We start from the raw sequence: 11863 nt of genomic DNA on the forward strand, positions 1-11863 counted from the left end.
TATTATTACAATTCTTTTGCTTTATGAAAAGTAAATTGGTTGAGCATCAAACATAGTTTCCCCACCACGTTAAAAGTTAAAATTCAAAAGTTTGGTAGACTTTCAATATATGTCCTATTTTGGCAAAAATAGTAGAATACTCTACCCAAATATGGACGCACTCCATGACACGTACGAAAGAACACATGTTAAAGTGAAAGTATTTATACAAGTTTAAATCATAACAAGTAATACTTTTTTCAATATATTGATAAGTAATACACATTTACAAATTATGAATAAATATATATCACATAACTACGAGTAACAACCTTTATTCATAGAAGATAACCTAGATAGCAAAGTGTAATGATAATTAAAAAAAAATAACAAATTTTATATGTAGATTTAAAGAGAAATGTTAGTAGTTTCTCAAAACTAAAATAAAAAATTATTATGAAATCATATATTTATACCAAAAAGAACTATTATAAGAGTTTAATCACTAGTTGATAATTATATGTTTATAATATTATAGACGATTGAAATTCTATACACATTTTAAACTGAGGAGATAATCAAATGAAAACTTTTGAATTGATTTTCTGTTAAGATAATGTAACAGAATGTTCTATTATATTTTATGAACATATTCTCAGATAGCAAACTCATATAGTATTCTAAAATACTTGCAAATAAGCACAAATGTCATTTCAACAATCTTTGCATCATGTACAACCTTTAAAGCATCAATCTTTATGCTATATATAGAACAGTGCTTCTTGCCCAAGTTCCTCGTGGTTTCGCGCTTCCTTTGCACTCAACAATCTCATCAAAACAAACTCTCTCTCAGTAGTAAATTAACACAAGTGATTCGTGGTTTGAAGGTATTTGTTTCCGAATTCATTTCGGTTTTGTTTTTGAATGATATTTTTTCTGGGATTTCTCGCACAAGGGTTTTAAGTTCCTGAAAGGGTTTCGATCAAGTTACCGAATGTGTTTGCTTTTTTGTTCATTCGAAAATTGATCTCCTTGATGATTAATATGTTCAAGTGTAAGTTTCTTGTTTGATTGTTTACTCAATATGTCGAGAATTCGCTATTTTCTTTTTCTTTCTGGGTACTCCATGTGATGATCTCCATACTAACGATTCATCGGTTTCATGGGTGTTTTTGATCTTGCATTCGACAATGCTACAATCGTTGATTGATTTTAGTTTGTGTTAACAAATGTGATTTCGTTTCATTCCATGTGCTTCTTTCTCGATTTCTTTTTGTTGGTTCTGCGAGAATCGAAATGCAATGTCTTCTGATCATTTACATGTGCACATTATCTGTTTGTTAAAATGTCTAAACCAAATTTTCCCCTCAATTTTTTCTAGGAGAACAATCAATGGGTTCAGATTATGGTTATTCAAGCACTAGAAATTTAGGTAAAACCCAACTTGGTGGAGTAATTTTTGGTGCCAAAAAGACAACAATCAAAGAATGTCTTTCAAAGCAACTCTTTGGTAAGTCCCAAAACTCCACTTACAATCACTCTTTTCCACTCAAATCCCATATTAAACCACAAAAAACTTCAATTCTTAATTTCTTACTAATACAAATTACAAATTTATAACAGGTTTACCACATCAACACTTTGTGTATGTGAAAAAAATCGACCCTGGTCTCCCACTATTTCTCTTCAACTACACAGATAGAACATTACTTGGAATCTTTGAAGCTGCAAGCTCTGGTCAAATGAACATTGACCCTTATGCATGGAATAGTGATGGATCACAAAGAACACCATATCCTTCTCAGGTACACTGTATAAGCTGTACTCTCTTTGACATGCATTGGACTTAGACAAAAAGACACAAATACCCTCATCATACTTGTCATTGAAATTTGAAAACTTGATGTTTTAAATCAGGTTCAAATCCGAGTAAAGCTGCAATGCAAACCATTAACAGAGATTCAATTCAAACCAATAATTATGGACAACTACTTTGCTCAGAATCTCTTCTGGTTTGAACTTGATCATGCTCAAACAAATCGGTTATTATCTTTATTATCATCTCAAGCTTTTTTGGGTCCATGTACAACACTTATTCCACATGGTACAACAAAACCAAAAACCTTTTTGCCTTTAGAAAACGAACGTGTACCCTATATGCCCCTTGAAGTCACTGGGAATTTAAATAGTTCCAAGAGTTTGCCTAACAATATAAAAGATATCAAGACTTTCAATATTGCTAATGAGAAGGAAGCTATATGTATGAAGCTTAAAGAACTTGCTTTAAAGCGTAAAAATTCTGAAAAACATGAAAATGTTACTTCTGTTGTGAATGATATGCTGCCCAAAGTTGCTGCCCGACCTTCTTCTGCTGATCGAAAAGATGAGTCCTCTGTTGTTGTGAAAGATATGAGTGTGGAGAATGTTGGTTCTTTATCCAATGATCATCCTGTCATAGCTCAGGTTATGTAAATTTATAAAATATAAATATGATTGTTTATATTTTTTTTTGTGTTTTGGATTGTTCTTGGTGATAATAATATCTAAAAAGTTTGTTGTTTTTTGGGTGGATTTTAGTTGATTCAAAAAGTTGAAGATTTGATGGCGTGTAAAATAGCACAAAATGACAAGATTGTTCATTTGGAAAAGAAGATTGCTTATATGGAGCAGAATCTGGTATCTTTTTTTATATCTAAAGAATCTTGAAGTTTAATTTATTTATTGGATCTTTATTAACTTATGTATATATTTAAATTAAGAATTTTATTAAACAAAACTACAATAATTAAGAATTGTAACAAAGTTATTTATAAAGAATATATTTGGGACGTTTTGGATCTCTAAATGATTTATAAGAATTGTATTTTTTTTATATTAAATTACAAATCACAAAATATTTTTACTTTCTTCTGTAAAAAAATAATGAAACTAATATAACTAAGGGTTTTATGCAGAAAAGTCCCATTATTTTTTGATAAAGTCCTAAATGTTTTTTTTTTTTGTAAAGAAAAGTCCCATTATTTTGGGAAAATCATATAGTCTGTCATTTCCTGTTAGGGTTTTATGCAGAAAAGTCCCATTATTTTGGGAAATTTTCCGATAAAGTCCTATATTTTTTTTTTGAACAGAAAAGTGCCATTATTTTGGGAAAATCATATAATCTGTCATTTCCTGCTAAAATACAAAAAAAAAAACTTTTTCGTTAATTTGGCAAAAAGTTAAATAATCGGGACTTTTCTCTTAAAAAAGATTTAGGACTTTATAAATTTTTTTCTCAAAATAATGGGACTTTTCTGCATAAAACCGTTTCCTGTTAAATAAAAAAAGGACTTTTTTTGTCAATTTGGACAAAATGTTAAATAATCAGGATTTTTCTGTTCAAAAAAAAAGTTACAACTTTATCAAAAAAAATTTCCCAAAATATTGAGACTTTTCTGCATAAAACCATATAAATAATAGACGTCTAAATAATATTAAATTCATAAAACCATGTTAGCCACATAATGAGCCACTGTGTATCTGATTTACATCTCACATGCTGTTCTTGAGACAAGACAGTGTGGGCCACCTGACAGATTGCTGAAAGAATAACCCTTTTGCAGTAACAATAACAACTGTATTCATGACATATTAATATTTATATAAATAACTTTTTTTAATTTTTGTATGTTATGATACTTTTTCAGGCTGAAGCAGAAATTGAAATCAAGAACCTAAAAGATCTGTGTCACATTGTTGAAACATCTGTAGATAGTCAAGAATCTTATGAAATAAAAGGAGATAATGGAAGACTCAATTTAGAAAATTCGGTTGACAAGTCAATCCTTCTTGTGGGAGGATATGATGGTGTATCATGGTTATCATCATTAGAATGCTACACACCTTCACAAATTATGACTAGACCTCTTGAGCCCATGAATGGTGAAAGATGTTATGCAGCTGTCACAAAGTTAGATGGTGATATTTTTGTGTTTGGTGGTGGGACATCTGGTCAGTGGTTCGATACAGGTACTACTTACTGTGTTTGGTATGCATTGGACTGGAACTGGGACTCAGACTGATGTGAATGACTGATGTGAATGAGACAAAAATTGCAGCTTTATGTCCCATTCAAAAAGGTGGGACAAACATTGTCTCTTGATCTTTCGTGTGAATAAAAGACGTTAATGCCCTTGTTATCCTCATTATAAAAAATAGCCCTAGAAAGGTTATTGTGTAATGGACTGGGACTGAGATCGATGTCAATAGGACAAAAAAAATGCAGTTTTATTGTCACATTCAAAAAGGTGGGACAAAGATTCGATCTTGATCTTTTGTGTGTGTAAAAGACGTTAATGCCCTTGTTATCCTCATCATCAAAAATAGGCCTTGAAAGCTTGTTGTGCATTGGTGTATAATTGGGAATAAATGGGACAAAAATTGCAACTTTTTGTCCCATGACTTTCTATGGATTTATTATGTGTGTAAAAGACGTAAATACCCTTGTTCGGTCCTGTTTTTTCCATGTAACAATGGCATCCTCATTATCTCCTCACAATCGTGTTTTAAGTAATGATTGTTTATTTATTTATTTTTTTTGTTTGTAAATGTGAAGCTGAATCATATAATCCGGGAGCAAATCAGTGGACAATTTGCCCTCCATTAAGTAGGAAAAATGGAAGTCTTGGTGGAGCTACTGTGAATGATAAAATTTATGCAGTTGGTGGTGGAAATGGTGTTGAATGCTATTCAGCTGTTGAGATGTTGGATTTTGATATTGGCTCTTGGATTCCAACACGCTCCATGCTTCAAAAGGTTAAATTCTTTTTTTTTTTAAATAAAATTTTAAAAGATTCACATGAAATTATATAAGTACTAAAAAGAAAATGTATATATGTTCTTTCAGAGGTTTGCTTTGGCTGCTGCTGAACTTAATGGGGCACTTTATGCTGTTGGTGGTTATGACGAAAACTACTACTTGAGGTACTTCATCTTTAAGGCATTCTTAATGTGAAAAAGACATGAATACCCTTCTTCTTATTATGTGGAAATTTTGTTATGTCTGCAGGACTGCTGAAAGATTTGATCCCAGAGAACATTCTTGGAAGAAAATAGCAAGCATGAGTTCAGTGAGGGGATGCCCTTCTATGGTTGTTTTGAATGAAAAATTGTAAGGCTTATGATATTTTTTCACATGTTAAATGTGTAGTAATGCAACAATGTTTTCACTTTTTTCCTGATTTATGCAACAAAGTGGTTTTTTATACGAAATGTGCACGTTTTGTTTTAGGACAAAAAGATGTGACATTTTGTTAGTAACTTTTTTAACCAATTGAAACGTATTGTTGCATAAATTGGTAAAGAATGAAACATGGTTGCATAAAATGGTAAAAAGGTGAAACATTGTTGCACAAAATGGTGAAAAGGTGAAACATTGATATATAAATTGGTAAAGAACGAATCATTGTTGCATAAAATGGTAAAAAGGTGAAACATTGTTGCATAAAGCGGTAAAAAGGTAAAGCATTGTTGCATAACGTGGTAAAAGAGAAAAACATTGTTGCATAAAATGGTAAAAACTTGAAACATTGTTGCATAAATTGGTAAAAGAGGGAAACAAAGTAACATAAATAAGCATTTAACAAGTTCCAAATCATGATAATGTTTTATTTTTGTGGTTTCATATATCATCTAAAAACCACTTTGTTGCATAAATTCGGAAGAAAATAAAAATAAAATGTTGTTACATTTATAGTTTAATGCTAAATTTGTTGTTGATTTGCAGATATGTTATAGGAGGTTATGATGGTGATGCGATGGTGTCAACCGTAGAAGTCTATGATCCTCGAGCCGGATCATGGATGACCGGAGAGCCAATGAACCACCCTCGGGGATTTTCGGCCGCCGCAGTCGCCGGAGATTCTATTTACGTTTTTGGTGGCCTCAAAAGTGGCAAAGAAATCAACGACACTGTAAGTGGCTTCCATCGTTTAAGGGTATTTTAGACATTTGACTCAGATTCTGACTGTTGGCATTTGGCAATGGTAGGTTGAATGCTACAAGGAAGGACGAGGGTGGGAAATGACAAATTCCAATGTTGCTTGGCGAAAGTGTTTTTTATCGGCTATTGCTTTATGAATATGAGCAAAGGCTAATTTTCGCTAAACCGGTTTTGTTAATAAAATGTTGTCGGATTTATGGTATGGAGTTTATGGAGTAAATTGGTATTAGGGTAACGTATGGGAGATTTATGGTTTTGGCTATGATCTGATATTGCCAATCGTTTGTAAGTAACAAATTTGTAGAGATATATGGTTTTCGGATCGAGTCTATTTTATTTCTTTTAGCTTCTTTAAGAAAATATTGATTAATTTGAAGTCGAGTTTTACCTTATGCTCATGAAGGTTTGAGGTGTTGATTGATCAATTAGGGTATTGTAGTTATTGTGATCCTTTTCCAAATTGTAGATGAGATGACTTATTATTATTGTATTTTGTTGATTTTCAACTAATATATTTAGGAGTAAATTACGGGAATGGTTCCTATGGTTTAGGGTAATTTGCATGTTTTGTCCCTAACTTAATTTTTTAACTCGAAAGGTCTGTACTGTTTATTTTTGTTACGTGTTTGGTTTCTGTCTTACCTAAAAAGACTATTTTATCATTGATTTTTTAATTTATTTAAATAAACATACCTCAAACCTTACCCCTTTACCTTACCTTATCTATCTTACAATTTTTTTCTATTTAAATAATAATATTTTTATGTAAGATAGGAACTAAGCGTGTAACAAAAACAAAATATAAGGACCAAACGTGTAACAAAAATAAACAGTAGGAACCTTCCGAATTAAAAAATATGTTAGAGACAAGCATGTAAATTACCTCAAACCATAGGGACTATTCGTGTAATTTACTCTATATTTAGAGTTGTCAATCCCAATTCGGACCTACCAACCCAATCGTAATAATTAGTAGGTTGAATTAGGATTTTAAACCCATTTAATTAAATGGTTCAATTAGTCTAAGATGTTTAATTAAATGAGGTAGGTTAGGATTGAAATTTCCAGCTTGATTAAGATATTTAAGTTTTGTAAATTTGTATTTATTTAGCATTACTATGTAATTGATATTTTAATAATTAAAAGATTAGGAAAGAAAATAAAAATATACATGATACAAGTATTTTTAGTCGCCTACTATGTTACTCTTCTTGTCCCACATATTACTATCGGTCTCTTCCTACTCTTTCATATTATAAACAAACCCTAATCACTACAGTATTTTTAAGGTACTCTGCCTCCTCCTTCTTTGTCATCTCACTATCGGCCTTCAATCATTCTTAACAATTATTGAAGTTTTTAAGTTTTATGAATTTTTATTTGAAAGATTAATGAAGTTTTTAAGTTTTATGTATTTTTAACCATGTTAGGTTGATAAAAAGAATAAAAATAAATACTCAGATCAACCTTTTTGATGAAATAAACAATCACATAAACCTGTTTGATAAATAAACATGCTAGGTTGGATTGAGACAACCCGTTTATTTAAACCGATCAACTCAAAAATAACCAAAAGAAGTAACCCATCGTCATCACCCGTAATATACATCTATGAATGGTCTAGTATTTTATTATTAAACAAAAATGTGCTAACTAAATCTCTTGAGACTAGAAAGTGGGGATACTGGGTATACACTAAAAAAACACTATCTGTTTGGCAAAAAAAAATTTGTTATTTATTAGCTTATAACTTATTAGTTTATTGGCGTATAAGCTAATAAATTAGAACGGGTTAACTTATTAAAAAAATCACTTATTAACGGTTTGTCACCACTATAAATTATTTTTATCCAAACACTATTTTAACTTATAATAGTCTGAAACCACTAGTAAGCTAATAAGTTGTTTTGCCTAACACCCCCTAAAGGCCTAAACCACACAAATCAAAAAGGATACATTTATTTTTGACATTGTTCGTATTTTTTGTATTTTTTATAAACTTTAATGATTGAATGTACAAATACATGCTCTTCTCTTTATGATCAATGAACGATTTGAATGAACATGGATGGTTAAAATATTTTTTTTTTGAACATTCTTAGTTACATGTGTTTCTATTATATTTAACTGATTTCACGATCATGATATGAGTGAACTTCTCTCGTGAAAACCATTAAGTCCGAGTTTATATTAAAGTGAAACCGACGTGAAATTCCTATGTATACACATCATAATCCACTTTGTTCTTCATCTACAAGTACATATATTCATCGAGTTTAGATTGCTTCTATATCACTATCATCTGGAACTCTATCTAAAACCAAACGAATACCTGAGTCCATCAATCGATCTTTCACATGCCCTTCACTTGTGAAGTTGTGCTTTCTTGGTTGCCTTTCTCGAACTTTTATCTCCTTCAATGTGTTAATTTAGCAATGTCAAAGCCATCATCATCCCCGGTCGATTTAGGGTTGTTCATTGCATCAAGATCCTAGTGATCATCCACACTTAAATCGATCAATTCAGGGCCTGATTTTGCTAAAGAAAATCGTTGTTTCTTAAAAAACAAAATAACAACCGAACAATCGTCGGTTTTTGAAGATGGATACTTCTGTCGCCAAGCTCGCACTGCGTTATCTATTAGAAATCTTGCCGCCATTGATCGGTTCCTTACAGATCCGACTATTTTCACCACCTCGTTGTTTGTTAGCACATCCCACACCTAAACCAAATCAACATAAAATCAAAAAAATGAACATAGGGTTATGGAAGTAATACATCGAACAATGTGAAAGTTTTGATCTTGATCTTACTCCATCCGTCGCTAATACAACAAATTCATCTTTGTTCGTTAGTTTATGATAGTATATATTTGGAATACATATAAGTCCATAATCTTTTATACAGAAATCACCGAAAGCTCGTGACATTGCAAGTCCGGGGCAATCTTGATCCGGCATCCATACCCTAAACACACTCGACTCACGTTCCATTGGCTGTACTCTCCCACCACAACTCTTTATTCTTTCGTATTCGCCTGTTTAGTGATCATTCATAACGAATCATTATATAAAGGAAACTTGTATGTAAATGTCGCAATCTGTTCTAATTTTCGGAAACTTCATTCTGTATTGCATTGATAAAAATTAACAAGACCCTTTTTGCGATAGGCAAACGACAGATTTCCCATGTATGAATGTATGTAATGGACGAGTGTCGCGAAAGGACATGTTGATAGTCCAAAATTATAGTATTGGAAGAAAGAGTTTACCTTTAGTGTTAGGTTTTAAGTCGACTGTTAGTTGGAGTGTATGAAGTTGATTTCCATTTCTTGTGCAAAGGAGTGCTCGAGAATCTCCTAAGTTTGTGATTATCAAGTTATTGCCCTACGAATTCTACCATTATATGAGAAACCAAACAATTATGTTACATCAATTATTAGTTTTGGAGATTGGACACTACTAATATTTTGAGCATTAGCGATGGATGAGTTGAACGGATTGAATCCGTCGCTAACGGTATTTTGACGGATTCAATCTGCTTAAAATTCGTCGTTAATGCCTGAGTTTTGAGTAGTGACAATAAGCACCGATGATACCTGTTTAATTACAGATACCGATGTAGAGCCACTACCATAGCTATCTATGCTCTTATTTGCTTCAAGATCTTCATCCATTTCTTTGAAGGATTCCACAATGCTCTTCTTCCACGAAGAAAGAACGGGATCTTTACTATCGTCTATATTTATCACCTTTTTCTTAGAACCATGACCATGATGCGAACAAGTTTTTCCATGAATATCAGAATCTCTAAAGAGCCATGAGAGTTTCGATGGCAAAGTATCGCGTACATAACACGATACTTTGTGACCAAATGGACCATGTCCATCAAATACACCGCAATAGACCATATCCCTTTTGCCACCAAAGTTCTGAAAAAATTGTACGATGATAAAATTTAAAGGTTTCTTGAACAAAATCTTACATTATTATAAATCTTCAAAAAATCTAGGGTTTTACAAATTCTTACTTCCCAAACTGTTATCGCGTCTTGATTGACCCCTTTTCGTCCTTGTCGAGTGAACATGGATATAAACTTTGTAGACCCTTGTAAGCTTATACGAGCCCCATAATCGTCAATGGCTATAACTTGGTTGCTATCCTCAGATTTGATGTTCTTTGGTTTGGCATGATGGTCATCCGTGGGTGCCTCTCGGTATCTCAAGCCCGTTTGGCATGTACAACACGCACCCATATTTTGTATTCACAAAAAATCAAGAAGATTAAGTGTGAATTTGTAAAAGAACATATTGATACGATGAACCCTAGGCAATGATTGAGATATTAACAAATTATTTATAGACTTTTTTAGTGACGATATTTGTTTTGTTGTGGTAAAGATATCGTTCTATCTGGATGAAGATTTGAAGGTGAATGCATGTGCAAAATGATCTTACAATGATGATCGCTGGCAAAAGATTACGGTCATTGAAGACACCGCAAAAATGACCGTAATTTTGCCATTCTTTCGATCCATGCATCTTTATTTTTCTTTTTATCATCTCTACTGCTTAGGAACCTCTTATTTTACGCAATTATTCATGGTGGTTTTGTATAGGTCGATCAAAGGATACATATATACATAAATGGGGGGATTTATTTTTTGATAAAACAATAGCCGATCATTAAGTTACTTTAATGGATAACCCAGCAAGAACATTAATTTGCATAAATCAAACGTCATTATCATCGACACGGGGCACTTCTTTTGGTTTATCGCCTGATTTTCTAACAAAGGGATATATATATATATATATATATATATATATATATATATATATATATATATATATATATATATATATATATATATATATATATATATATATATATATATATATATAGAGAGAGAGAGAGAGAGAGAGAGAGAGAGAGAGAGAGAGAGAGAGAGAGAGAGAGAGAGAGAGAGAGAGAGAGATAGGTTCAAATGTTTTCACTATCTATTGTGTGCATGTATGATTGATTATGAACCAATCATTTTAGTTATTTTAAGAAAGTAATTAATGCATATTAAATGCTGAAGATGTAATTAATACTCATTATATCTTCAACATGTTAATATTCATTAATTACTTTCTTAAAATAACTAAAATGATTGGTCCATAATCAATCATACATTCACACAATAGATAAAAACAAAATAACCTAACCATATATATATATATATATATATATATATATATATATATATATATATATATATATATATATATATATGGAAAAGTGAATATACCCTTAAGATTATATAAGCTTAAGTACCCATACTCATTATACTACGTCGTTTTGTATTATATAATACATTCTAATTGTCCAATGTTCTTATAATTTAACTTCTAACTTGAATTACTTTCATGATTTTTATAAATTGCACATTTATCTTCCTCTTACATAATTTTCATTTTCAAGTACAATATGTATAGCGTAGTAGATGTTCGGCAAATAGAGGTGATATAAGAGAAAGATAATAGTGAAATTTGGAAAATTTTGAAAGTAAGTCAAGTTAAGGGTTGAAGTTTAAGAACATTATAATGAATATATCAAACAAAACGATGTATTATGATGTGTTTTGGTACCTAAGCTTATATACCCTTAAGGGTATATTCACTTTTCCGATATATATATATATATATATATATATATATATATATATATATGACAATTAAAGATGTATGTACATATATGTTCATAAAAAACATACATGTATGTATGTATGTATGTATGATATGCATATGTTTGTATGCACACAAATCTTCTTAATAATCATTTGGAACAGAGGTGATATTAATGGGTGTTGATTAAAACAACCCATATAAGATATGTATGTGTGGATGTATGGGCCGTACAT

General features: G+C 31.4%; 2 protein-coding genes across 3 annotated transcripts; one reads left to right on the plus strand and one right to left on the minus strand.

Moving 5' to 3' along the window:
• The first annotated feature begins 707 nt into the window (after nucleotides 1-707).
• On the plus strand, nucleotides 708-6329 carry LOC145070116 (influenza virus NS1A-binding protein). 2 transcript variants are annotated; one of them, XM_079017061.1, is made up of 11 exons: nucleotides 708-866; nucleotides 1361-1489; nucleotides 1603-1784; nucleotides 1897-2442; nucleotides 2557-2655; nucleotides 3666-3987; nucleotides 4574-4773; nucleotides 4865-4941; nucleotides 5027-5128; nucleotides 5744-5930; nucleotides 6007-6329. In XM_079017061.1, the coding sequence occupies exons 2-11, from the start codon at nucleotides 1372-1374 to the stop codon at nucleotides 6094-6096; spliced, it is 1923 nt and encodes a 640-aa protein (XP_078873187.1). In that variant the 5' UTR covers nucleotides 708-866; nucleotides 1361-1371; the 3' UTR covers nucleotides 6097-6329. The 2 variants fall into 2 exon arrangements, with proteins under 2 accessions (XP_078873187.1, XP_078873188.1); XM_079017062.1 differs by lacking the exon at nucleotides 708-866 and adding an exon at nucleotides 874-1033.
• Nucleotides 6330-8142: 1813 nt separating this feature from the next.
• On the minus strand, nucleotides 8143-10213 carry LOC145067581 (putative protein phosphatase 2C 65). Its single transcript, XM_079014691.1, has 5 exons — nucleotides 9989-10213; nucleotides 9558-9890; nucleotides 9231-9345; nucleotides 8773-8996; nucleotides 8143-8681 (listed from the first exon to the last, which is right to left on the minus strand). The coding sequence occupies exons 1-5, from the start codon at nucleotides 10211-10213 to the stop codon at nucleotides 8451-8453; spliced, it is 1128 nt and encodes a 375-aa protein (XP_078870817.1). The 3' UTR covers nucleotides 8143-8450.
• Nucleotides 10214-11863: the final 1650 nt, after the last annotated feature.

The sequence above is a fragment of the Lactuca serriola genome, chromosome 8 (assembly GCF_051521515.1).
Source record: "Lactuca serriola cultivar US96UC23 chromosome 8, Lser_US96UC23_V15, whole genome shotgun sequence".
In the NCBI taxonomy this organism is placed as follows: Eukaryota; Viridiplantae; Streptophyta; class Magnoliopsida; order Asterales; family Asteraceae; genus Lactuca; species Lactuca serriola.

Coding starts and splice junctions, on each gene's coding strand:
- LOC145067581 (XM_079014691.1), bottom strand. CDS start 10,213: ATGGGTGCGTGTTGTACATGCCAAACGGGCTTGAGATACCGAGAGGCA. Junction 9,346..9,557: donor CGGTATCTGTAATTAAACAG/GTATCATCGGTG, acceptor TAGAATTCGTAG/GGCAATAACTTGATAATCAC. Junction 8,682..8,772: donor TTGTATTAGCGACGGATGGA/GTAAGATCAAGA, acceptor GATTTGGTTTAG/GTGTGGGATGTGCTAACAAA.
- LOC145070116 (XM_079017061.1), top strand. CDS start 1,372: ATGGGTTCAGATTATGGTTATTCAAGCACTAGAAATTTAGGTAAAACC. Junction 2,443..2,556: donor ATCATCCTGTCATAGCTCAG/GTTATGTAAATT, acceptor GGTGGATTTTAG/TTGATTCAAAAAGTTGAAGA. Junction 4,942..5,026: donor GACGAAAACTACTACTTGAG/GTACTTCATCTT, acceptor TTATGTCTGCAG/GACTGCTGAAAGATTTGATC.